Source organism: Mustela putorius, unplaced genomic scaffold (genome assembly GCF_011764305.1).
Source record: "Mustela putorius furo isolate JIRA1106 unplaced genomic scaffold, ASM1176430v1.1 tig00003949_pilon_pilon_pilon, whole genome shotgun sequence".
Classification (NCBI taxonomy): domain Eukaryota; kingdom Metazoa; phylum Chordata; class Mammalia; order Carnivora; family Mustelidae; genus Mustela; species Mustela putorius.
In genome coordinates, this window is record NW_025422093.1 from 4,528,534 (window position 1) to 4,556,239 (window position 27,706).

General features: G+C 41.5%; 2 protein-coding genes across 2 annotated transcripts in view; one reads left to right on the forward strand and one right to left on the reverse strand.

Moving 5' to 3' along the window:
* The window catches only part of NRBF2 (nuclear receptor binding factor 2), a 35,956-nt gene extending 33,696 nt beyond the window's left edge, over positions 1 to 2,260 (reverse strand). Inside the window, exon 1 of the mRNA XM_004765692.3 lies at positions 2,004 to 2,260. Coding sequence (XP_004765749.1) covers positions 2,004 to 2,033 — 30 coding nt within the window. The 5' untranslated portion in view covers positions 2,034 to 2,260. The remainder of the gene's footprint in view (positions 1 to 2,003) is intronic.
* A 3,110-nt stretch (positions 2,261 to 5,370) lies between these two features.
* The window catches only part of LOC123389120 (28S ribosomal protein S18c, mitochondrial-like), a 36,912-nt gene continuing 14,576 nt past the window's right edge, over positions 5,371 to 27,706 (forward strand). Inside the window, exon 1 of the mRNA XM_045069899.1 lies at positions 5,371 to 5,471. Within this exon, the coding sequence (XP_044925834.1) occupies positions 5,371 to 5,471 (101 nt within the window). The remainder of the gene's footprint in view (positions 5,472 to 27,706) is intronic.

Sequence of the window (27,706 nt, forward strand, 5' to 3'; positions counted from 1 at the left end):
AAATTCTCCTCTATAGAAAGATAATACTACTGTCCCCATTTAACTAATTTCTCCTAAACTGGTGATTCTGCTGCTCCATCTTCAACTGTCACCCAGCTCCAGTCTTCTTATAAGCAAGCGCCCACACACGAGTGCGGCCGCTGGCTGGAGTTATGCTGCAGCCTGTAGCCAAATAAAGTGAAGCAAACTGGAACTGAACCAATGGTCATTTTGCAAGGACACTTGAACTCTGAAGCACTCTGTAAACTGCTGGTTATTTCTAATAATATTCCCGTGAAGTTTTAGTACTGAGCCATTTATTATATTTCACTTAAACTATTCATCACTTTAAATACAGAAAAGTGCAAGATGTATCCCTGGTTTTTAAAAAAACTCACCAATCTCATCCAATTCCTTTTAAGTGTAAACAACTCTTAACTAATGGGAGTAGGCTCAACTTAAAACTAGGAGGTGCTTCTCAGAGCAGCTAACCTGGCACCAGTCATTTGGGAACATTACCTATAGATCCTAGAATCCTAGGCTTTTCAAGCGCATCAAGTCCAAGCATTCATTTTACAAATGAGTTTTTACTGAAGTTTTTTTGGGGTTTTTTTGTTTGTTTGTTTGTTTGTTTGTTTTAAATTTGACAGACAGAGATCACAAGTAGGCAGAGAGGCAGGCAAGGGGGCGGGAGTTGGGGGAGGGGGAAGCAAAATTCCTGCTGAGCAGAGAGCCTGATGTGGGGCTCGATCCCAGGACCCCCAGCTCATGACCTGAGCCGAAGGCAGAGGCTTTAGCCCACTGAGCCACCCAGGCGCCCCACAAATGAGTTTTTAAATTAAGAGCTTATGGTCTGGCTACTGTAACAGCTAACTCTTACATTGTACTAGGTACAAGGTGCTGTTCTAAGCCGTTTACACCTCTTTACTCCTTTAATCCTCACAACAAACCAGAAACAGGGTAAGGTCAACTAATTTGCCCAAGGTCAGAGAACTGTTAAGCAACAGAGGGCAGAACTGAAATCCAAACAGTCTAGCTTCAGAATCTATACTAAAACCACCAAGCTCGACTGCTTCTCTACAGAATGGTTTAAATGCAGCCTAGGGTTCAGAGTTCCAACCTCAGAAACTAATTCTCCATACCTCCCTTTCTCCAATACCACCATCGCCCACCATTCAGCAAATGAACTGCAAACGTGTGACTCCAAAAGTTCCCCCTGTCTACAACCTTAAGTAATCTGACTTCAGTATCCAAAATAGGTACGCTCTAGGAAACCAAAAGATGCAGCAGTCACTCAGAAAAGAACCCGTGTTGCTCGCTGCTGTTTTAATGGAACATCTGAAATGCCTAAAAACATAAATAACTAAATAGCCTATGTACGCTTTTCCTGAGAAGCACAAACACTGCCGAATTTTCATGATGTCTAAAGTGATGAAACGGAGCTAAAAACAGGGGCGGTCCTGTCCACCCCCCCCCCAGCTGTCTCTAACTTACTTAGAGAGGGGAGATTCTCAGTTAATGCATCTGAATGTAGGTGAGAAATGCGTGGAGGGAAAAATGGGGGGAAAAATAGGGGCTATTCCACCAACTCTCCAAAGTAAAAGGAGGCTCAGACTTCGGACCCTATGTGTTGGAAGTTAAACCGTGCTACATACCACTGCTGCCCTGCCGGCTTCAGTGCCCCTCCAGGCTGCAGGGAGGTGGTTACGTGGCGCTTGGAGGCATTTCCTCCAGTCTGAAGAGGAGGTGGCTTTCCCCGCTGGTGGAAGCCCCTCGCTCACCGCACTGCGACTGGGAGAGCCCCAGGGCGGCGGGAAGTGGGACCTGATAGCTTCCCGGGATACTGAAGGGGGCAACGTCTGGGGCTGCTTGCGCGGAGCCGCTGGGGACCACGCCTGCTCTCCCCCTTTTCCCCTCAGGACCACCCCCGCCGGCCTGGAGGATCTGCAGCACGCCGGAGACACAACAGCACCCCTGAAGCAAAAGCTCCCTAGCGCGGACACGACCCTCTGTGGGCTACTCACCAGGTTGAGGGGTCCTTCCATTACTTCCATAGACCCCGGGGTAAGCGGCGGCCTGAGGAAGGGGAGCAACGGCGCAGGGGCACATGGAGGGAAAGAGTAGTAGAGGGGGCGACGCAGCGGTGGCGACAGCTGCCCCTCTCCGCGCCCCGGGAGCCAGCACTGGGCGCAGAGGGAGCAACAACAGCACCACTTCCTCCTCCGGTGGCGCGCCACGGGCCCGCCCCCTGCGCCGCGGCCACGCACGCGTCTTGACGTCACACGTGGCTGGTTCAAGGTGGGAGTGGGGAGCGGGAGGAGTGGGTGGGGCTCAGGGGAGGCGGGGCATGGGCGGTCTTTCCTCTCGCGAGAGGCGTATCTTTAGCTTCTTGACGCCTTCTCTGACGTCACGTCGGGGGTGGACAGCCTTTTTGAAATTTAAATAAGATGGCTGTCTTAGCTTTTGGCCTCTCTCATTTTCTTCCGTACGACTTTTCTCAAGTCCCTCTGCTTTGCCACGTCTTCCCTTGCTCTCCCGTTCCCACCTTTATTCTTGCATCTAATTTTTTTCGCTGGACTAGACTTCCCCCTGGAGGGAGACAAAAGAATGATAAAGGGCTCTGCCCTCTAGATGATAGCATACTAGTTAAGAAAGTAATAGGTGTACAGAAGTAATAGAAGTAATAGGTGTTACAAATAGCCAAATAGAATACTTTATTAAGTTAGCAGTTATGTGCTAAACCACTCTGCTAGGAATTCCTTTTGTCAAGGAATTCGCTGACAAAAAATAATTGCGATTTATGTCGTAAAGGGTACAAATAAGGAGCTGGGAGAGAAGCACCATGTGTTCCATGGCTTCAAGGAAATGAATTTAAGAGCCATGTGATCTTAAAAGAGGACCCCAAGCTTCAGGTGAGGTCGGAGCCCAGGCATACACCTTGACTGCATCCTTGTCAGATTCTGGGCAGAGAACTCATTGAAGTCATGCCCAGACTACCGACCGATGAAAATTGTGAGATAATGAATGGGTGTTGCTATAAGCCACGCATTTGGGATAATTTGTTATAAGCCAAACAACAACAAAACTATTATAGACCCCTTCTAGGTGAGTAGACAAACTGTAAACATGGGTTGTAAATCCATGCCACTGCACTAGTGAATTTCCAGCGGCTGGCTGTGCAGTGGACAGGTTTAATAAACTTCAGTGACAGCTGGACAAGGAAGGAGAGTATGATTTGTTCAAGTACTCACCAGTGTTTGAGAGAAACTTCAGTCAAATCAGTAAAAGAGAGAACATGATGGATGTATACAACCATATCCAAATGGTGACACAGACATTGCATCCACCAGCCCTAGTTTCTGCCACTTGCTGTCACTCTGTTGGCCCAACAAGCCAAAGGCTATGAAAAGCATGCTGGACATGGCCATGTCATCAAAGGAAAGGGTCACAGGCCTACAAAGACTTTAGAGCTATCCAAGCTGATTCCTTGAAATTTGGGAAATAGCTGCACCAGAAGCTCCACTGGCTGTTTTTGACTATTTGTAACTTTATATCCCTTCAGACACATGGACAGCATCTTTGCCTTTTGGGAAAAGCTCATTTATCTCCTGAGACCATCACTTGCTGTATCCAAGCAGGGTGGCAAGTATGTAGGCACTGCCTGTTGTGATTTTCCCTATTTTTACCATGTCTGAGATCAGGTGATCTTATAGTCATTGATGCCAGGTGGCAGTTGTGATAAAGTTGCATTGCCATAGAAAAAACCTTTAACCAACTTTCTTTCATTTATGTTTACATTTTTATGTATGCACGAGAGTGATATGAGGCAAAAATACATCTAAGTCTGAAGGACCAACCCTTTTCACTATATATAAAATAAAATTCTGGGGTGCCTGCATGGCTCAGTTGTTAAGCATTTTTCTTTGGCTCAGGTCATGATCCCAGGTTCCTGGGATCAAGCTCCATATCCGGCTCCCTGCTCCACAAGAGTCCTGCTTCTCCCTCTCTCCCTCTCCATGCTTGTGTTCCCTCTCTCTCTGTGTCTCTCTCTATCAAATAAATAAATAAAATCTTAAAAAATAAAATAAAAATTTAAGTGATGAAAACAATAGCTGCATTTCAGAGAAAACCAGTGTAAACTGGCATAGTTGGCCTGTAAGTGGGTAATAACCCTCTTTCCTCTGCTTATTCTATATAAGGACTCATCTTCCTGCTTCATCGTTTCTTGCCTTGAAAGAAACCGCCAAATCCTTCCCTTTTACAAATTCATCATGAACAAAAAGTAACACTTCCTTGAACTGCAAGGGTGCCTGGGTGGCTCAGTCCATTAAGCATCCAAGTTTAGGTTCAGGTCATGGTCTCGGGCTTAGAGTTAAGACCCAGGTCAGGCTCCAAGCTCTGCAGCAAGTCTGATCCAGGATTCTCTCTCCCTCTCTCTCTGCCCCCACCCCCCACTCTCTCACACACACACAAATAAATAAATAAATCTTTAAAGGGGCATTTGGGTGGCTCAGGTGGTAAAAAGCCTCTGCCTTTGGCTCTAGTCATGGTCTCCCAGTCCTGGGATTGAGCCCTGCATATCGCTACCTGCTCAATGGTGGGGGGTAGGGGGCGGGGGGTGTCCTGCTTCTCCCTCTCCTTGCTCATGCTTTCTCTCTCTCTCAATCTCTTGCTCACTCACAAATAAATAAAATCTTTTTCAAAAAGTAAAAATAAAAAAGGACTGGACTGCCTTTACCTTTAAATGGAGACTATAGTTTTAGTTGTTGTTTTTACGAATGAGCATGATGTTGAGAACAGGATAAACACTATCTCACTTCAAGCTGATTACAGTGCTTCTTGAAGATTTAAGTTTCTTCTTCCTAAAACTTTTCTATCCCCATTTCCCAATAGCAATGGTTTAACTTTGTGTAACACTTTGCAGGGGTCCAAGTACCTACATGAAGGCTTGCTCATTTAATTCCAACAGGCTCAAATTAGTGACTTGCCCAATGTCATAAAATTGGTAAGTAGCTGAACTAGGTTTGAAATCTAGGTCTGTCTGGCCATAAGCCCAGTATTCTTTCCACTACAAGCAGCTAAATATCTGCTGGAGTGACATCGAATGTGGTAATAACAGAAATAGACTGTTAGGGTAACCCACTGTAATTACATAGGTTATTTTGGGTTTTCCTAAATTCACAGTCCTGAGTACCAAGAGATTGAAGCTAAAAAGGGAGTTGCTATTGTTAGTGGCTCTATTCTCCTCCGGGGTATTTGCCAAGAACTATTCACAAACCAGACTGGGCAGGAACAGGCCCTGTGAGGGAGGGGGAGGGCAGCCGTGAGGTCACAGGCCCTAACTCCTTGGAATCTGAGCCAAGCTGTCCAGTTGCTTCAGCAGGAGCCAGGATGAAGAGAGCCAAGTTAGGCAGGAGTCAGGCATTCTATTCAACAAAGTTCAACAGAGGAGAGGCCAAGAAAGTAGAATTTCAGGGCGGGTTTCTTACCCAGTAAGTTGACACCTGGGAAAAGTCAGTCAAATAAAGGCAAAAAGGCAATGATTCAAGCAACTTTGTATTAGGTTAGTGTTTGTCAAACAAGGGAGCAGAGGAGAGCTCTCCCAAATCCTGAAATGTCCTTTGACCATGTATCAGCTGTTGCATCAGTAGAGCTGCTTCATTTCCTTCTAGAAAAAATAACTTCCCTGCTTATTTGTGGTAGGTCTGGCATGAGGGAAACCCTTTCCACATATATATATATTTTAAGATTTTTGTTTTTCCTTTTAAAGTAAGCTCTACACCCAATGTGGGGCTTGAACTTACAACCCCGAGTTCAAGAGTCATATGCTCTACTGACTGAGCAAGCCAGGTGCATTCCCCCATATTTTTTTTTAACAAAACATATTTTTTTAACTTTTTTTTTTTAACTTCAGAACACTGAGGCATCTCTAATTAAATCCTCTTCAACCATTATAGTTCCCACCCCTGATTACACAGACCTCATTCCAGTTCTACCTCTTGCTCTGACCCTTTGCTGGAAAATGCTGATCCACCTGGACTTTGTTTCAAACAGAGTGGGTCACATATTGGAAAGGGATCACGGGAATCCTGAGATGTTGGAAGATGATAGGGCTTGGTTACTCTTAAGTAAATCTAGATGAGAGTTTGAAATGGGATGGTACAGAAGAAATGATTGAAGTCGTAGGGCAGAAGTTTAGAGATTATTCTTCCTTGTGTTTTTAGAAGAGATTTGCCTCCAGCTTCCTCTCGCAAAATATTTTCTGAAGTTGTCAAGATTCACAAGGCCATTGTTAATCTGTTTAGTCCCTCTGTGACCATGCTTCCTGCCACCATTCTACCTGAGCAGCATTAGTACCCAACAGCTCTCGCTGACAATCCTGGGAAGCCATGTGAGGGCTTCAGGGAAGGAGGGGTCATAGCAAAGTAGCACAGAGAAAACATTCAATTTATTAATTGAATATTTTACCACTCACTTTCACTGTACTCTTTACCTCTGAGTTGGTCTTTTCCATGTCTTTATACTTTCCCCACCCTTCAGGGAACTGGAAAACCCTCTGGGAAGTTTTCTTTTAAACCCTTGTAGGCAAAGGATTCCAAAACAAACAAAAAGTAAAGGGGGGGGGGATGGGGAGGGAGAGAGGAAGTAAGGGAGAAAGAAAGAGAGTGAGAGAAAGAAGAAGAAAAAGCAGGAGGAGGAAGAGGAAGAGGAGAAAAGAAAGAAAGGAGGAAAGAAAGAGAGAGGGGCGCCTGGGTGGCTCAGTGGGTTAAGCCGCTGCCTTCAGCTCAGGTCATGATCTCAGGGTCCTGGGATCGAGCCCCCCATTGGGCTCTCTGCTCAGCAGGGAGCCTGCTTCCTCCTCTCTCTCTTTCTCTCTCTCTGCCTACTTGTGATCTGTATTTGTCAAATAAATAAATAAAATTTAAAAAGAGAGAGAGAGAGAGGAAGGAAGGGAGGGAGGGAGGGAGGAAAGGAGGAAAAGAGAGAAAGAAAAAGAAATATGACAAAAAAAAAGAAATATGACAAATATACTTTCTATCCTGATGTGTTTACATCATATGCTGTTGACATTCAGTCCAGAAGCAACCGTGGGAAGAATGATGCAACCTCAGATGTGAAGACCTTGGGACTGTGGCCAGAGAATTTTCACAGCATAGATGGAGGCTGGCCAGTCTTCAGCCTTGGCCAGACACTTAGGTTTTTCTGTGCTGAATTCTCTCTCGCCAGTTCTAAAACCTGCACAATTCTGATTGACTCTTACCTGGCTTGAATACCATATTCATCACATTATTTTTTTTCTGTTTAGTTTTTGGGGGAAGGGAGAAAAGTAACTGGGGAAATAAACCAATAGGAGAATTTTTGGTCACAATGTTGAAATAATTTGCAGAACTCTCTTGAATTCTTCAATGATCACAGAGCAACTACTACTCAATTAAATTGTAATTATTGGCTGTGTTTTATAGAAGTATATTTTATAATTGTATAAACCACTAAAGCCTTTTTTGCATAGGTGTACTTTGTATACCTCATATGAAAAATTTCAAATATATCAAAAATTATAATAGTATAATGAACACCCAAATACCCAAAACCCTGTCTTTAGTAGTTAACATTTTACCATATTTCCTCCATCTATTTGTTTGCTAAAATTTTTTAAATTATAAGCAATATATCACTTCCTTCTAATTACTTTAGTATTCATCTCTAAAAAAAATAAGAGCATTTTCGGTACTTTACTATGATTTACTATAATGCCTTAGTTGTACATATGGAAGTATCATCAGTTCCTTAACATCGGCCTATATGATAGAGTTCCCCAACTGTCCCCAAAGTGCCAAAATTGCACCAAGTCAAGATTCAATCAAAGTTCACACCTTGCTCATGATGGTTATATCTCTTAATTCTCTTAATTTGCTTTTAATCTAGATAAATCCTGGCTCTTTTTTTTTTTTTCCATGACATTTGCTTGCAGAAGAGAATTGGCCAGTTGTCCACGCTCCCAGTCTATTCTTAATCATGGATTGAACTGTCTTTTAAAATCAATGGGTAAAAGAGCATCTGGGTGGCTCAGTTGGTTAAGTGTCTGCCTTTGGCTCAAATCAGGGTCCTGGGATGGAGCCCTGTGTTTGGCTCGCTGCTTCTCCCTCTCCCGCTGCCTGCTGCTCCCCCACCTTGTGCTTGCTCTCTCTGTCAAATAAATAAAAGCTTTAAAAAAAATTAAAAAATAAAATAAAAAATTAAATGGCTCTAGATAAGATATTAACTATACTTTCTTCATATAGTCATTAATAATAAGCCTTTAAAGTAAACAAAGAATAACAACTCATGACTTAATAACCAAGAATCTTATGCCACCTCTTTTTGTGGGTCCTCTTTCTTTGGCAACTAGCAGAAACCAACCCAGACTAGATTAAATCAAATGGGGAATTTCATTGAACTTATTAGTTACAAATTGCATTTTCCTGCATGTAGTATAAAATCACAGAAGAAAAATGTCTTAAGGAAGATAGGAGTCTGTAAAAGACATCTGGAGAGAGCAATCCAGGCCTGGCCTGGCAGAGCGGTAGCAGGGGCCCAAACTCTCTCTCCACTGTACATGCAGTCACATGGCTTTCACCTCAAGGTTAACTCTCATAGCGCTACCTCTTCCTTTGCTTTGATCATCAGTGTGTTCCAAAGGAGAAGTGCATCCTCACAGACCATTCTCATTAACAACGTAGACTTCTCCCTTTTCTTGGGGACCACAGTACAGATTTGAATGAATTATAATCCTTGGTTCGTGAGCAAATGTCATTAGTAATCCATGCTTGGCACTTTTTATTTATCTGTAACTGATGCATTTAGAATATAATAAGGGCCCATGTACTTACCACTACTACAAAATAAAATATGAACATTCTTCTCCATGTATTTTGGAGCACGTATGCATGCATGGCTGCTAAGCAAGTATTGAGGACTAGAATTGCTGGGTCATGTGTGATGCACGTGTTCAGTGTTAGTAGACATTGCCAGTTTTCCAAAAGGCTTATGCCAGTTTACATTAACACTGGCAGTGAATGAAAATGTCATTTGCTTTAAATTGCTGTCGATACTTTGCATTTTTTGTCTTTACCATTTTAACCATTCTATTGATGGGTAGTTCGTCTTACCATTTAACTCTTTAAAAGCTGACCTGTGCTCTCAAAACTTCATCCTAGTAGAGTGTATGCTCCTGAAGATGTCTCTATTAATTTTTTGATCACCACATCTAATGACCTTTTTTCAATGTATGCCCTTCATCTATCAGTAACGTTTGACATCATTAACCACCACTTCTGGAAATTCCATTCCATTGACTTTCATGCCTTTGCATTACCCTGGAATGTGCACCTTTGTCCACAATTCCAAAATCTAGTACACCTTGAAAACAAAAAGTTTTTGTATTACTCATTTGGTGACAAAACCTCTCCTCAGCTATCATGATACTATTTAATCCTTCTTTATCCCGCTTGGTGTTATGTTTACGCGATTCATTGAAGATTTGTTAATGCATCTTTTTATCTTGATTTACTGCCTCAGTCTCTGGTCTATTACATGGAGTAAAAGCACCATACATACTAGCTTTGAAAAGTTAGAAAATTCTGAACTCCTAAATAGATCCAACTCTTAGAGTTTGGGATAAAATTCTGTAGACTATAGTAGAAAAAACCTAACTTTGGAGTCAGATAAACCTGGGTGTCCATCCCACTTTTTTAACCTCTTAAAACTTAAATTTTGCTTTTTTAATCTCATCTCTAAAGCAGGAATTGAAATAACTAGCTGATAAGGCTGTGAACATCCTTACTTGTATGACTCACACATCTAAAACTCAATATATTGAAAACTGAGCTCACCATTCTCCCCGCCCCCGACCATCTGTTTCTTTGTTCCCTGTCTTAGGGCATGGCACCAGCTTCCCACCCATTTGCCCAACTCAGAAACCTAAGCACTAACCTCAGTTTATTCCTCCTTTTCTAGTCCATTAGCAAGTCCCATCAATTCTACATTCTGAGGGTTTCTCAGTTCTGCGTATATCTCTCCATTCCCACGACCACCTTGGCTATTTCATCATTAACAGATTCCTAAGAGTTGTCTTCCTGTCTACAGTGTTGCCACTTTTCTGTTCACTCTCCCCACTAGAGCCAAAATCATCAAGGCAAATTTGATTATGCCACTCTCCTGCTTACAGCCGTTGTCTTCTTATTGCCCTAAGATCAATTCCCAGTTCTATCGTGATTTCCCAGGTCTTCCCAGGTTGTCTGCTTACTTCTCTAGATTCAATGGGCAAACTACCTTTCATTCCCAGGATGCGTGAGTGGCTCACTCAGTTAAGCAGTTGCCTTTGGCTCAGGTCATGATCTTAGGGTCCTGAGATCAAGCCCTCCATTGGGCTTCTTGCTCAGTGGGGAGCCTGCTTCTTCCTCTACCTCTACCAGCCTCTCCCCTGCTTGTACTCTCTCTCTCTCTGACAAATAAATAAATAAAATCTTCAAAAACAAAACAAAAACTACCATTCATTCCCTAACTTGCTATATTCTTTCTTGTGCCCTGGTCTTCAACTATGCTTTACCTGATGTTTGAAGCACACTTTCCCCACATCCTATACCTGGCTATTTTCATGCAAACTTATGATCGTACTTTGAATAAGACTTCTTTCTGAAAAGCTAATCTGTTTTGGACTGAATTGTGTTTTTCCAAAATTCATATTTTGGAGCCCCAATCCTCAATGTGACTCTGTTTGGAGATGGGGCCTCTAGAGAGATTATGAACGTTAAATGAGGTCATAAAAGTGTGGTCCAAACCCAGTAAGACTAGGCTTCTTATAAGAAAAGGAAGAGACACCAGGGAAAAGCCCATGTGAGGACACAGTGAGAAGATATCCAAGGAGAGAGAAGCCTTAAGAGAAAACCAATTCTGTCAGCCTCTATCTTGACCTTTTAGTCTCCAGAACTAAGAAAATAAATTTCTGTTGTATAAGCCACTTGGTCTGTGGTGTTTTGCTGTGTCAGCTCTAGTGGACTAATACATAATCCTTCCTCTGTCTCCTCGGGGCATGCTAGAATTCTTCTGTTAGAATCTTCATCTTCTGGTATTATAATCATCTGTTTTGTTTTCCATATCTTCCTATCTCTTCTTAAGGCTTAAGAAGCTACCTCCAGAAGAAGGACATGTCTTTTTTGTTCACCACTGCAGCCCTGGCTCCTCACAGAATAGCTTGCATGTCATGGACACTCAATCAATATTTTTAAATGAATAAATTAACTGATAGAATAACATACATAACCGTTTTGTGTGGTTAACAATAGACATTCACACTCGGTAAGTCTTTGTTAGATCTTTTTGTTTCTCCTGTTTCCAATTGCTTCTTCCTATCACAAGCTCATTTTCCCATCCAGTAATGTCATTGTAGCTTGAGTATCCTATTTAAATTGAAACATGCCCAAGCATGTCTGCAGATCTTATAGGATAGACCCACCAGCCATATCTGTATATGACAGGTTGCGTCAGAATGCAGCATGATGCAATTGACTTAGGAGTAACAAGCCTTGGTGGTCTGTGGGGAGAAGTGACCCAGGATAGAATGTGATATCTGTTCCTAGGAGAGCCTACCAACCAGGTGCCATTTTAATATAGATCAGCTCCAAAGGGGAGTGTACTAGTTTGCTAGGGTTGTCATAACAAAGTACCACAGACTTGGTGACTTAAACAACAGAAATTTATCCATGATAGGGAGCTAGGCATTCGCTTCCACATTGCCATCAAATGTGGTAGCTTGGGTACCATACCGGGAGCATGAGCCAGAGAAACAGAGTATTGCCCCAAAGAGGTGGCAGAAACCCCTGAGTGAGAAGGAAGTGGCAGTAGTGCCCAGCAAAGAGAGACAAAACAGAAAGGGGAGAAATGGAAGTTCTCAAGAACTCCCAGGAACACTTGAGGGAAACTTTGAAGAGAGTCTTGGCTCCTATCTGAGTAAGAGAGAGCTGCTATGATATGTTACTTTGGCATTTTTCAGGACTGTGAACCCCCTACTATGAACTACCTTTGGACCATGCACAGTTTCAAACTTTGATGATCACCTTTTCAACAGTTCTAATGAAAATTACTTCTTATCCTTAACCTATTTCCTGAACCTGGATATTCCACCTGTCTTCCATTTCCAGCTTCTGGCTTTCCTGTGTTAGTTCATAACTCCAACATTTTTTTTAAAGATTTTATTTATTTGTTTGACAGACAGATGGCAAGTAGGCAGAGAGGCAGGCAGAGAGAGAAGGGGGAAGGCAGGCTCCCCGCTGAGCAGAGAGCCCGATGCTGGGCTCAGTACCAGGACCCTGGGATCATGACCTGAGCCGAAGGCAGAGGCTTTAACCCGCTGAGCCACCCAGGTGCCCCAATTCCAACATTCTTTCATCTTTGATCTTCCCTTTTTCTCATTTCCAAAATCCAAAAACTTACCAATTGTAGAGATTCTACCTCCATAATTTTTCTTTTTCTTTTTTTTTAAGATTTTATTTATTTATTTGACAGACAGAGATCACAGTAGGCAGAGAGGCAGGCAGAGAGAGGGGGAGGGAAGCAGGCTCCCTGCTGAGCAGAGAGCCCAATGTGGGGCTTGATCCCAGGACCCTGAGATCATGACCTGAGCCGAAGGCAGCGGCTTAACCCACTGAGCCACCTAGGCGCCCGCTCCATAATTTTTCTGAAGGATGTTTTCTTTCATTCATGATTCATCACTGGTCCCATTAAGTGGCTTCCAAATTTTTCTTCACATTCTAACTAATCTTCATATTTTTATAAATGATGATAATGATGATTTGGCTTTGGCCACAATTAGCCCCACCCCTCTCAGCTTCAGTAAAATATAGCTTTAGTCATAGCTGGACTTACAGCAGGTCCTGAGAAAAATTCCTAAGTATTGGAGTAAGCAGGCAGTGCTTATGAGTTATGAGACACCATGTAGCAACGAAAAGGAATAGCAGCTATACATACTATCTCAGATGAATTTTTCCCGAGTGTGAGTAAAACAAGTCACAAAAGAACATGGGTGAAAAAAAACCCATGCGTGATATAGTTTCATTTATTGGTCAAGTCATAAACAAGAACAAACAATGTTGTTTAGTGTACATATTTGGTAAAAATGAAGAGGAAACAGATGTTAAACTCAAAGTTTACTTTTCCAGTGAGTATGTTGGATTTCCCAGTTCTTCCTAATCTAGTCTTCCTAAACCATGAAGGTTGCATATGCCATATTATTGGTAAATGACTCTGGACACAGGTTTCTGAATCCAAAGTGGCTGTCTCTAAGAGTGGGAGGAGGACATGTGATGGGAAGATATGTATATGGAACTGCAGAGTGATGGGTATGTTGGCGCTTACTGTTGTATTTTTTCCCCATTTTACCATCTCTGAAAGGAGGTGGTCATACAATTACCGTCAGCCAGGTGGCAGTTCTGATATAGTTGTGTTGCTTTAGAAATACTTTTTTGGTTTTTTTTAAGATTTTATTTATTTATTTGACAGACAGAGATCACAAGTAGGCAGAGAGGTAGGCAGAGAGAGAGGAAGGGAAGGCAGGCTCCCTGCTGAGCTGAGAGCCCGATGCAGGGCTTGATCCCAGGACCCTGAGATTATGACCTGGGCCGAAGGCAGAGGCTTAACCCACTGAGCCACCCAGGCGCCCCAAAATATATATATATATTTAAATAAATATATATATTTATTATATATTATTTTGTGTGTAGTAGAGTAGGTGAAGTTCTTAAATGAATAAATTTCAATATAACTGAGGCATGCTAAACAATTAAATGAAAGCTAAAATGTGCATTTAGTGGTTTATACCTATAGTTCTGTTACAGGATTTCCTTCTCCTTTAGTGCCCGAAGCTCTTGGTTGTACCAATTTGAAGAATGAAGAGGTAGAGCTTTCCTTTGCAGCAAAGCAAAGTTTTACTGAGGACAGTAAAGCGATAGTACAAAGCTCCTGAAGAGGGATGGACCGGAGAGGGTTGCCACTCGAGTTTCTCGGTCTAGGGTTTTTTATGGGCTTGGTGACAGGCTGCTTTAATCTGATTAACCCTCCAGGTGCCTGCCATCCAATCGGGTTTTTGTCATCTGTCTATCATATGTGCGAAAGGGTGGAGGGCTCCTTCCAGGGTGGGTGTAAAATTCTTTTAAGGGTGGTCTCCTCTTAGGGCTGGGGCCCTTTGTCCAGGCCTGCCTTTCTTCCAACTCTCCTTCATTGTTTCCGTGTTAAGACATCTCAAACCAGCATATATCCACTCCCAGAAGTGACTTACGGTATTTGCCAGAGTCCCAAAATAGGGGAACGCTTCATTCATCGTCCTGCATTGTCAGTATTACTTGTGAATGAGTATTTGAAAACATTATTTTATTCGTACCTTAGACTTCAAAAAACTAATTTATTTGTTCCAACTGATGTAGGTGACTGGGTCCAACGACCCAGAGGGGATCTCACAGGACCAGCCAAGAGGGTCCTTGGTTTCATGCAGGATGGAAATCAAACATGAGCCAAGAAGAAGTGAGAATAGAGTTCATTTAAGATACAGAAGTGATGTGGTTTTGGAGTATAGGTGAGGTTTGGTGGGGTGGAGTCCAGAGCTAATGACCAATAAAGAATTCTTGAGAGATCTTTGGTGCAAAATGGTGGTTTTATTAAAGCACAAGTTAGGACCTGTGGGCAGAAAGAGTTGCTGCCTTGCAGTCTTGAGGAGTGGCTGATTATATGCTCAGGATTTGGGGGAAAGTAAGGAAAAGGGAGGCTTCAAAAGAACTTTCGTATGCTAAAGAGGACCTACAAGATAATGGAGGCCTTGCCACTGTCAAGTTAAGGTTGTTTTCCCCTCCAGCAATATATTAACATTAAGATAGTTGCTGTTCCACCCAGGAGTGTGTGGCTGAAGTACGCGTTCTCTTAGGCATCCAGGAACTGGTCAAAGACCAGGAACTGATCAGAGATGAGTGCTCAGGTGTCATCCATAAGTCACTTCTGGTCTGGAGTCAGAGTTCTTGGCATCAAGGTATATGAGGTCGGTGGTCTTAGAAAATGTTCATGATGACCTTGCCCTGTCACTCCTTAGACGTTATCTATTATGCTAGAAAACTCCAAAGAAATCATTAACTCCTTGACCATTACAAGGAGGACATACATTCAGGCATGAAAGGTGGGGGCGCAGGACTTAGTGATGTAGGAATTGTTCAGGGTTTAGACCTGATGACCAAGAAAGAATTCCTGAGACGTCTTGGGTGCAAAAAGGTGGTTTCATTAAAGCACCGGGATAGGACCTGTGGACAGAAAGAGCTGCACTGGGGTTATGAGGAGTGGCTGGTTATATACTTTCAAGTTGCGAAGGGGTTAGGGATAGCAAAAGCCTCCCATGTATTTTGGAAACAAGGTTTCCAGGATTGTGAGAGGGCTAGCTATTGTTAGGAAAAGGTCATTTATTACTGTTTGGCAAAAACTCAGTCCTGAGACCCTATAGATGTATACCAGTTTGTCATATGCTTGGGGGAATATGATTGCCAATATATATCTTGGGGGTTAGAGACAAAGGAAGTTTCTAAAGGAATTTTTTTTTTTAAGATTTTATTTATTTATTTGACGAGAGAAATTACAAGTACACTGAGAGGCAGGCAGAGAGAGAGAGAAGGAAGCAGGCTCCCTGCTGAGCAGAGAGCCCTTTGCGGGACTCGTTCTCAGGACCCCGAGATCATGACCTGAGCCTAAGGCAGCGGCTTAACCCACTGAGCCACCCAGGCGCCCCTCTAAAGGAATTTTTATGTGTTAAAGTAGACTCACAGGATCCTGGGGGTCAGGCCTAAGATTGCCTTCTGTCCTTCTAAGTATTAACATCAAGGCAGCTGAGCTCTTAGAGGAATGTCACTCTGCCTGTTTCAAGGACGTGTTAATGGACTATAAGTTGGAAGGAAACTTAATTTCTCTTTTACCTTTGTTTCCCACATCACTAGAAAGAATAGAGGCTACTAAAAAAAGCAGTCTTTTGGGGTGCCTGGGTGGCTCGAGCCCTACCTCAGGCTCTCTGCTCAGTGGGGAACCTGCTTCCCCCTCTCTCTCTCCTGCCTTTCTGCCTACTTGTGATGCCTGTCTGTCAAATAAATAAATAAAAATCTTAAAAAAAAAAGTCTTTTCTATGAGTCTCTTCAGTTTCCTTGTCTCACAACCTCTTATACACAAGCCATGATAAAGTTAATAGTTAATAGCAGACTCCAAAATGTTCTCCTAGTGCTGAAGCAACTGAATGGTTTTGTGACTCTGGCAGAATGAGTAATTTTGGTTTTCTTTTGTGTTATTTTATTTAGTTATTTTCCATTTAATAGTATTTACGGAAGATTTCTTCTTTGCAATAAGCAATAACCAAGGCATTCCCAGAACAAGGCTACACAGGGCAACACCCTTCAGGGCTTGGAATTGTTAAAAGACTACAACTCAACTGAGTAAGTTTGAAATCTAATTGGCTTTATTCATTGATTCATAAAGTGGGTTATACCCCACCTAACAAGTAGAAAGGAGTTCCGAGGAACTATATAAAATGGGAGGTGTTTATAGGCAGAAGGGGGTGGGAACAAGGACCTTATAAACAAAAGAAAGGATTATTTTGGGCAAGGTCACCTTCCTTGGGGGAAGGGTGGGGATATACCTTGCAGATTCCCTCCGGAGTGTTGACTAGGAAATTCCAGGCCGATTAGTGTAAAATTCCACTCCTGGCTAAATCTGTAATTAGGTTAGGTATTAAGTCCTTGTTTGCTGGCCCCCTGGGCTCAGTACAAGTGACTCCATCTTGGGCCTGCTGTTTCTTTTTTAACAGAATGTAGATTTTTTACACTTGTCTCCAAATGAAATTACTCTTACACCCCCAGAGATACAGAAAAGACTGAGAACAGAAGGCATTTATCACACAATCTGAAATGTGTATCCCCTCCTGGATGCCATGCTTGTAGTGCACTATGAATTAATTTGTTTTATGACTCTCCCAATTATCTTTTGAATGACATGATTTAACTTGTTAGATGTGCATATTTAAACTATGTCCTATTTGGGGTGCCTGGCTGGCTCAGTCGGAGAAGTGTGCAACTCTTGATCTTGGGGTCATGAGTTTGAGCCTCACATTGGAAGTAGGGATTACTTAAATAGATAAATAAACTTAAAAAAAATAAAACCAGGAAAGCAAAAAACCTATGCCCCAAATTTAGGCTAGCTTTTAGCATGTCTTCATCATTTAATATGATGTGGCTTGGCCCTTTCTCATACACAAGGAGACCTGTAAAACTACTGATTGGGTTGTTTTGTTCAATACTGAGTGAACATAACCTATGAAGCACTCTTTGTGAAACTTACTTGGGTGGGATCTCTGTTCCCTGTTTCTTACCAGCTTCACCTTGAACGAGAACAGGGATTAAAAAAAATACTTCCAAAGCAGTATTTCTCTAAACCCCATCTCTGAGGGTCAAATTCTTTCCAAATAGGTCTACGAATTGCCAGTAACTCAAGTGTGTCTCATGTGCTGAGATACTGGAAAGCAAATAAGGGATGATATGGATTATGTGGTAGCTATTATTTATTGAATGCTTGTTATGTGTCAATGCTACGCAATTCACAAGGAAGGGGGCAATCTGCGCAATGGCAGGAGACATTCTCCTGTCCTTTGTATAAACTCCGAAGAAGGAGAAGTCTTATTGCCCACTGATTGAAACTTGACCTTAATAAAGAAGATGCACTCTATATATACAATACAACACTACTCAGCTATAAGAAAAAAAAAAAAAAAAAGAAACCTTGCCATTTGCAATGACATGGATGGACCTAGAGGGTATTATGCTAAACAAAATAAGTCAATCAGAGAAAGAAAATTATCATATGATCTCACTGATATGTGAAAGTTAAGAAACAAAAGAGAGGTTCATAGGGGAAGAGAGGGAAAAATGAAACAAGATGAAATCAGAGAGGGAGAGAAACCATAAGGGACTCTTAATAATAAGAAACAAACTGGAGGGTTGCTGAAGGAGAGGGGGATGGAGGGATGGGGTAACTGAGTGATGGACCTTAAGGAGGGCATGAGATGTAATGAGTACTGGGTATTATATAAGACTGATGAATCATTGAACTCTACCTCTGAAACTAATAATACATTATATGTTAATTACTTGAATTTAAATTTTAAAAAGTACCATAAAACAAAACAAAAACAAAAATTTGGCCTTAAAGATCTTTTTTAGTATTTTGGCCTTAAAGATCTTAAAGTCTTTTTTTTTTTTTTAAAGATTTTATTTATTTATTTGACAGAGAGAGAGATCACAAGTCGGCGGAGAGTCAGGCAGAGAGAGAGAGAGAGAAGCAGGCTCCCGCCGAGCAAAGAGCCCGATGTGGGGCTTGATCCCAGGACACTGAGATCATGACCTGAGCCGAAGGCAGTGGCCCAATCCACTGAGCCACCCAGGCGCCCCAAGATCTTAAAGTCTTGAGGAGAAGACGGAAACCAGAAAACATTGTATTTTCAAAGTCTTGGGTGTTTCTCTATGTTGGAAGTTATAGAAACCTGAAGTCACTTTTGTGGCCAGTGGCCTCCTGATCTGGAACAATTCTTCTGATAGGTTGTTAGTCCTAAAATGAAAGGAAAGAGCTTTTGCTGACATGGAGACATTTAGAGGAACTCCTCTTCCTGTGGCTGACAGCTGCTTTGGGAGTGACAATGGTTTTAAAATGTTTTTTTTTTTTTTTTTTTTTTTTTTGTGGGGAAGGGTGAATTGCATCTGGGAGATGAGTAACCTTTGAGGGGACTGTCTTTTAGCTAAGAGGCGAGGCGCACGCCTGGTCAACCACCTATTTTCATACTGTCTTTGTGTGGTATCTTCTCTTGTTCCTTTCCAAAGTACCTCTCCTCTTCAGACTTCCTGTACCTGCAGCACTCACTCACTCTTCATTGATGATCTTGCTTCAGACTTTACCAGGAAAATAGAAAGAAAATAGAGTTAATCATTTGGGACGGATTCCTTTAAACCTCGTCCTTTCACCAAATCTGCCAATTTGCCTTCAGCTGTACCTTCTCTAGCTTCCTTCTCTGTGTCCACCGATCCTAAACTATTTCATCTTATTCTTACCTAATCCTAATCAAACCTCCACTGTGGCCAATATAGAGGGACCTGCCTTAAACCAGACTCCAAAACTTCATAAATGATTTTGCCCTCCCCACTCTGAGATGCTAGACTATGCAGGTGGTGCTCTCCCTTATCTTGATGAGAACAAACTTACCTTACTGGCAGCCAGCTCTCTCCTCAGGAGAGCTGAATGGTACTATTGCTGAATGCATTGATATGTAATTATGATGGGAAGCAGTAAAGTGCTAGAAGTTAGAATAGACACAAGTTGGGGGGTGGGAAACGGGTCTTTAAGGATGGGTAGGTTTATATGCTGATTCAGTAGAGAGAAAGAGTAATAATGCAGAAGAGAAAGGCTAATTGTAGAAGCCAAGTGCCTGAGGTGTCCCCCACTTGTGTCTATTCTAACTTCTAGCACTTTACTGCTTCCCATCATAATTACATTTTTTAAACACACACACACACTTTAAAAATTAAAAAAAAAATTTTTTTATTTTTTAAAAAGATTTTATTAATTTATTTGACAGAGACACAGCGAGACAAGTAACACAAGTAGGGAGAGTGGGAGAGGGAGAAACAGGCTTCCTGCTGAGCAGGGAGCCTGATTTGGGGCTCCATTCCACAACCTTGGGATCATTACCTGAGCCAAAAGCAGACACTTAACGACTGAGCCACCCAGGCAACCCCATGTTTTAAATAATATATTTAAATGTTTTAAATAATATATTCACATGCTTCAAAAACTCTAAAGACTAATTTTCTTTGCTAGCGGCGTCATGTATGTACTTGAAAGGTTTACGTATCAATGCATTCAGCAATAGTACCATAACGCACCCACTGTTCTTTACCTTTGACTACATCCTGGCAGTCTTTCTGTATCAGAGCAGAAAGATCATAGCCAAACTTCTGGTAGTTTTTTCCCCTAACTTTTCTAAGTTCCTATTCTCTCTTTAATTCATTCTCATGTAGCTTCTGGTCCTTCCAATGAAATGGCTATTTTCCAAGTCACCAGAAGTCTCCATCTGCTAAACCTAAAAGTTGCATGTCTGTCTATAACTGGGGCACATGGGTATAAGAGCACCTGGCTCTGGGGACCCCCACAGATCAGGTTTGGCTACTCAGCTCTAACAAAATCCAAAGACAGAGAGATAGATGGTGGTGATACAAGAAAGGGATTTATTTCAGTGAAAACAACACTGGGAAGACAGAGGACTAATGTCTCAAAGACTGTCTAGATTTATATAAGGAAATTCTAGATTTATATAAATTCTAGATTTATATAAGGAAAACATGGAACAAAGGTCAGTGGATTCCTGCAGGTGGGCAGTGAAGGTTAGGTCAATCATCGTCTTGGGGTCAGTCACAGGTGGGTGGGGGCTAGCTGGCTCAGGTTAGTCTCTTTTTTTTTTTTTTTTTAAGATTTTATTTATTTATTTGAGAGAGAGTGAGAGCCAGAAAGATCACAGAGGGAGAAGCAGGCTCCCCACTGAGCGGGGACTCCAATGTGGGGCTCGATCTCAGCACCCTGAGATCATGACCTGAGCTGAAGGTAGACGCTTAACCGACTGAGCCACTGAGGTGCCTATGGTGGTCCCTATTCTTGAGGCAGTAGATTTGGTTCTACTGGTGCTTTGCCTGCAGGGTCTTTTGCCTGAGTTAAGAGATAAGCCGGAAAGTAGAACTCACTCAATTAGAAAATACAGACTGAAGTAGAAATGGAGATAATTGAAGTCCTAATCTTATTTCACTTCTTGGTAGCCTTGGACATAGCAAACACTCTCTCCCTTGTACATTTTATTGCCTAGCAGAGAAGAATTTGCTGCAAAGTAAACGAAGCATGGGCCATTAGTGCCCCTCAGTGGCACCTGTTCTGTCAAAAATCCTACAAGGAGTTCTCGCCATGTGTTCACAGGATCATGTAATTTTGTAAAATTTGCAAATTTTACACAGAATCACAGAGCTCTACTTCTGAAACTAATAATACATTATCTGTTAATTTAAAAAAATGCACTATGTTTTTAAAAATGGGAACCATGCAAAACAGAATCTAAGAGAAAGAAATTATAGGGCAGGAACCTACATAGCACTGCAGTGAGTATCCATGTGTGTATAACTCTGACATACTGGATTGCATTTTAATGTACTTGCCACTTCAAAATCTGGTGGTTTCAGATGGGATGGCACCGAAATTGGCACCAGGAGGGAAACTAGTGTTTCAGACACAAAATTCCTATACTTTTTCATCACTAAGTCAATGTATGTAGAATAAAAGAAATTTGGTTTCACAACTGCATTGCTCTATGCAGTGTAGCAGCAATTTAAAACATATTTGAGGGGCACCTGGGTGGCTCAGTCGTTAGGCATCTGCTTTCGGCTCAGGTCATGATTCCAGGGTCCTGGGATGGAGCCCCGCATCAGGCTCCCTGCTCGGTGGGAAGCCTGCTTCTCCCTCTCCCACCCCCCCTGCTTGTGTTCCCTCTCTCACTGTGTCTCTCTCTGTCAAATAAATAAATGAAATCTTTTAAAAAAATAAAACATAGTTGAATTGCTCTTGTGTACACATTAATTTTAGATCTTTATTTTTTGGCACTAGCGATTATTTCACTATTCAACTATGAGGAGGTGGTATTCTTGTGGAAGCCGAAAACATAAACTGAAAGAAAGAAAGGGCAGGTAGTAGGTTTAAAATGATCCTACCCACAATTTTTTTTAATTATATTGCAACAGAAACTAAAGTCTCTGGTATTCAAACTCATGAAGATTAGGGAAAGATTCATGATAGCCAACAGAAGAGATAAAAATGCTTATGATAATCAAAATACTTGAAACGGGAAACAGAAAACAGAAGAAGGAAGATGAAAATAATAGTAAAGAAAAGTAAACATTGTACAATCAATAAAACACACGAACATCAGAGGCTGTTTCACTTTAATGAATTAATTGATTTTGGTAATAGCCATGATTTTTCATTGTGGTCTGTTATGAGGGACAACAATTTCATTCAACGTTGAGTAATGATAGAGTTCACTTTTTCCAAGTTTTGATCAAATAATATTCACAGAGAAGTCAACAGAACAGATCATGGGAAAACATATACTTCTCAAACAGATACATTTTACATATATTTAAAATAGGCAGGGGCACCTGGGTGGCTCAGTCAGTTAAGTGTCTGTCTTCAGCTCAGGTCATGATCCCAGGGCCCTGGGATTAAGCCCCACATAAGGCTCCCTGTGGTGGGGAACCCACTTCTCCCTCTCCCTCTGGCTCCTGCTCCCCCTGCTTGTGCACTCTCTCTCTCTCTGTCAAATAAGTAAATAAAGTCTTTAAAAAAATAAAATAAAAATAAAATGGTCAAATTGCTATGAGAACCTGACTAGCCCATTTTAAAACTAAAGGTTGCATTAATTATTTTGTTTGCAGACGGTTTTCAACAAGACAGATTACATCAGGTGGGTTTTGGACTGGTTAAATACACTCAGACGTTTAAAAGCCAAGTATATCCCACAGAATGCTAGGACGCCATGTTTACTTGAAATACCAGTTGACTCTTGAACAATACAGGTCTGAACTGGATGGGTTCACTTATTCAGATTTTTTTCCTAATAAATACACCATAAATGTATTTTCTCTTCCTTATGATTTTTTTAAAAGATTTTATTTATTTATTTGACAGAGAGAGATCACAAGTAGGCAGAGATGCAGGCAGAGAGAGAGGGGGAAGAAGGCTCCCTGCTGAGCAGAGAGCACGATGTGGGGCTCGATCCCAGGACCCTGGGATCATGACCTGAGCCGAAGGTAGAGGATAACCCACTGAGCCACTCAGGCACCCTACTTATGATTTTCTTAATAACATTTTCTTTTTTTCTAGCTTATTTATGACTTTCTTAATAACATTTTCTTTTTTTTTGTAGCTTATTTTAAGAATATAATATACAGTAGGTGTAATTTAGAAAATATGTGTTAATTGTGTTATAGGTAAGGCCTCTGGTCAACATTAAGCTATCAGTAGTTAAGTTTTTTCGGAGCCAATAGTTATACACAAATTTTTGTCTTCCTGGGGGTTGGTGTCCTCCCACTGCCACACTGTTCAAGGATCAACTGTATATATAAGCCTAATAAAAAATGCACTAAACCATCTTCTTTTTTTAAATTAAATTTTATTTTTTTTTAAAGCTAGTCAAATTTAGCAGTAGGGGGTTGTATATAAACCAGCTTCTTTAAAAGTAAACAGGAAAAAAAAAACAGGGTAAACATTCTGAGTTATTTAGAATGTCAGAAGCAGAAGCAGCAGTTATTCAATTTGTTTTTAAGATTTTATTTATTTATTTGTCAGAGATAGAGAAAGAGAGGGAGCACAAGCAGGGGGAGTGGCAGGGATATGGGGAAGCAGGCTCCCAGCTGAGTGAGGACTCAATCCTAGGACCCTGGGATCATGACCTGAGGCAAACGCAGATGCACAGATACGTAACTGACTGAGCCACCCAGGTGTCTCCAGCTATTAAATTTTTAAATAAAAATGAAATCAGAGGTCCTAGTCAAAATGTTGTGTTCTTAAAACAAAGGCAATTTTGTGGTAATCCCTAAACTAGCAGCAGAATTCTATTTTTTGCATAAGAACTTGGAAAAAAAAGTCAAAATAAAAGACTGAAAGTGACTTATCTAAAACCTATTAAAGGCTAATAGATGGAAAAGGTGTATAAAATTAACTTGTGAACCAAATACATAAACCAGATACATAAATCAAATACATAAACCAACATTACTCTATTAGTTGAAGTCTATATATAGTACTGCCAAATAGTTTCAGATGGTGATTGTAATCTATATGAACAATAAAAACACCCTTGAAAAAATTTTAACTTTCACTAACTAAAATCTATCTGTGACTTTATTCAACAATTGCACTTTTTAAAAAAAAGATTATATTTATTCATTTGATAAATCATAAGTAGGCAGAGAGGCAGGCAGAGAGAGAGGAGGAAGCAGGCTGCCTGCTGAGCAGAGAGCCCATTGGGGGACTCAGTCCCAGGACCCTGAGATCATGACCCGAGCCAAAGGCAGAGGATAACCCACTGAGCGACCAAGGTGCCCCAACAATTGCACTCTTTTTTTTTTTTTTTAAAGATTTATTTATTTATTTATTTGACAGAGAGAGATCGAAAGTAGGCAGAGAGGCAGGCAGAGAGAGAGGAGGAAGCAGGCTCCCCGCTGAGCAGAGAGCCCGATGTGGGACTCGATCCCAGGACTCCGAGATCATGACCTGAGCCGAAGGCAGCAGCTTAACCACTGAGCCACTCAGGCGCCCAACAATTGCACTCTTATACTGCACGGCAGTCGTGATCAGGTGTACTATCATGTAACTGCTGGATATGGTGAGAGCAAACAGCTACAAGCCTTTTTAAAAAACATTAATTATGGGGCACCTGGCTGCCTCAGTTGTGGAATGTGGGACTCCTGATCTCAGGGTTGTGAGTTTGAGCTCCATGTTGGTCATAGAGATTACTTAAAAATAAAATCCTTTTTAAAAACTCCATTAATTATGCTGAATTTTCTTAGTTTGGGAGAAATTTTTGCCCTGGTAGTACCTGAAGTTATTGACTACTTCAGTATTTTGCAACAGTTATATTTTCTTTTCAAAATTTTATTTAAATTCTAGTTAGTTAACATATAGTGTAATATTGGTTTTAGGAGTAGAATTTAGTGATTCCTAACTAACATACAACACCCAGTGCTCAACACAAGTGCCTCCTTAGTGCCCATTACCCATCTGGCCCATCCCCCCCAACACCCCCTTCAGCAACCCTTCCAGTTTGTTCTCTATCATTAGGAATCTCTTATTATGGGGTGCCTGGGTGGCTCAGTGGGTTTTAGGAGTAGAATTTAGTGATTCCTAACTAATATACAACACCCAGTGCTCAACACAAGTGCCTCCTTAGTGCCTATTACCCATCTGGCCCATCCCCCTCCAACACCCCCTTCAGCAACCCTTCCAGTTTCTTCTCTATCATTAGGAATCTCTTATGGTGGGGTGCCTGGGTGGCTCAGTGGGTAGGGCCTCTGCCTTTGGCTGGTTTCATGATCCCAGGATGCTGGGATTGAGCCCCATGTCGGGCTCTCTGCTTGGCGGGGAGCCTGCTCCTCCCCACCCCCGCCTGCCTCTCTGCCTACTTGTGATCTCTGTCAAAAAAATAAATAAAATCTTTTAAAAAAATCGATTATGGTTTGTTTCATTGTTTCTTTTTTTTTTTCCTTCCCATATGTTCATCTGTTTTGTTCCACATGTGAGTGAAACCATATGGTTGTCTTTATCTGACTTATTTTGCTTAGCATAATACTCTCTAGCTCCATCCATGTCATTGGAAAGGACAAGATTTCATTTTTTTGGACAGCTGAGTAATATTCCATTGTGTATATATGCCATATCTTCTTTGTCCATTGATCAGTCAATGGACATTTGGGCTCTTTCCATAATTTGGCTATAGTAGATAATGCTGCTATAAACATCGGGGTAGATACACCCCTTGGAATCTCATACAGAGCATTTTATTTTATTTATTTGTTAGAGAAAGAGAGCATGCGCAAGCAGGAGAAGTGGTAGACAGAGGCAGAGGGAGAAGCAAGCTTGCTGCCGAGCAAGGAGCCCCATGTGGGACTCAATCCCAGGACCCTGGGATCATGACCTGAGCTGAAGGCAGACACCCAACCAACTGAGCCACCCAGGCATCCCTCATACAGAGTATTTCATTTATTTTATTTTTTAAGATTTTATTTATTTATTTGACAGACAGATCACAAGTAGGCAGAGAGGCAGGTGGTGGGTGGGGGGAGGCAGGCTCCCCACCAATCAGAGAGCCAGACATGGGACCCGATCCCAGAACCCCGAAATCATGACCTAAGCCAAAGGCAGAGGCCCAACCCACTGAGCCACCCAGGTGTCCATATGCAGAGCATTTTAAACAAACTTGCCAACTAGAATTAAAAAAAAAAAAAAGATTTTATGTATTTATTTGAGAGAGAGCGAACAAGAACACTTGAGTGGGGTGGGGAGGGACAAAGGGAGAGGGAGAAGCAGGCTTCACGCTGAGCAGGGAGTCCATTGCAAGGCTCCATCCCAGGACCCTGAAGTCATGACCTGAGCAGAAGGCAGATGCTTAATCACCTGAGCCACCCAGGTGCTACTCTGATTATTTTTTTTGAATCTAAGTGTAATGAGATGATCTGCCTATTATAAAGCTGTCCTAAGCTTTGCAATATGGATATAACAATGTTTCAAGGATTCTAACACATATTTATTTTTCAAAGACCCAGTAGAGAAAGCTTAACACAAACAGATGCGAAGAGTTTATCCAAAACGTTGGTTAAATTAGACTATGTTTTTTGTTTTTTTTTTTAAATAGCTTTTTTTTTTTTTTTTTAAGATTTTATTTATTTATTTGACAGAGAGAAATCACAAGTAGTCGGAGAGGCAGGCAGAGAGGGAAGCAGGCTCCCTGCTGAGCAGAGAGCCCGATGCGGGACTCGATCCCAGGACCCTGAGATCATGACCTGAGCCGAAGGCAGCGGCTTAACCCACTGAGCCACCCAGGCGCCCCAGACTATGTTGTTTTAATTGCAATTTGGAAAAACGTTTTGGAGTATTTCAGAAACAAGTGAGAAATTATAGACTTCTGATTCGGACTTACGTAAAAGATATTTTTTCTGTCATTTAAAATTGATTGATATATTAAATAATGGAGAGAAAATTCAGAAGAAAAAGGAATGAAATGTGAAACAAGAATGATAGGTTAGGGGCACCTGGGTAGCTCAGTCAGTTAAGCTTCTGACTCTTGATTTCAGCTCAGGTCATGATTTCAGGGTCCTGAGATTTAGCCCAGTGTCTAAGCAAAGAGCCTGCTTGAGATTCTCTATCTCTCTTTCCCCCTTGGCCCCTCCCCCTCTCTCTTTCTCAAATAAATAAATAAACCTTTTAAAAGAAGTGATAGATTAATTATCCTGATATTGAGAAGCAAATTATAACAAAATGTTCACAGATTGAAACAAAAGCAATAACACATTGTGGGAAAAGATACATTTTGAATGGAGGGAATGAATAAACTTGTGAATTATTTGGAAATCCCACTAATAAAGAGAAGTAAATCACATAAACATACTTGGAAAAAGACTTACATTTCTTGCTAATTTAAACTGACAGCGATGAAATGAATGTAAAACTTCAACGTGACACCATGAGGATATCAGGACACTGGTGACAACTGGTAAAGAAAAACTATGGAAGAAAACTTAAAATGCCCCACTCTCCCACAGCTTGTGAAACAACCTTGATAGAGGTTTTCTAAATTTGACATCAGTCCTAAAAAAGAAAATGACCTTACAAACTGTGACTCGCAAGGTTGAAAGCAACTTAAAAAAGAAAAAACTTACTTGAGAGAGAGAGAGAGAAGCAGCCTCCTAGCTGAGCGCAGAGCCCAATGCAGAGCTCGATCTCAGGTCCCTGAGATGATGTCCTGAGCCGATATCAAAAGAGGGATGCAACTGAATGAGCCACCCACGGGCCCCAGTTGAAAGCAACTTTTAAAAATTAA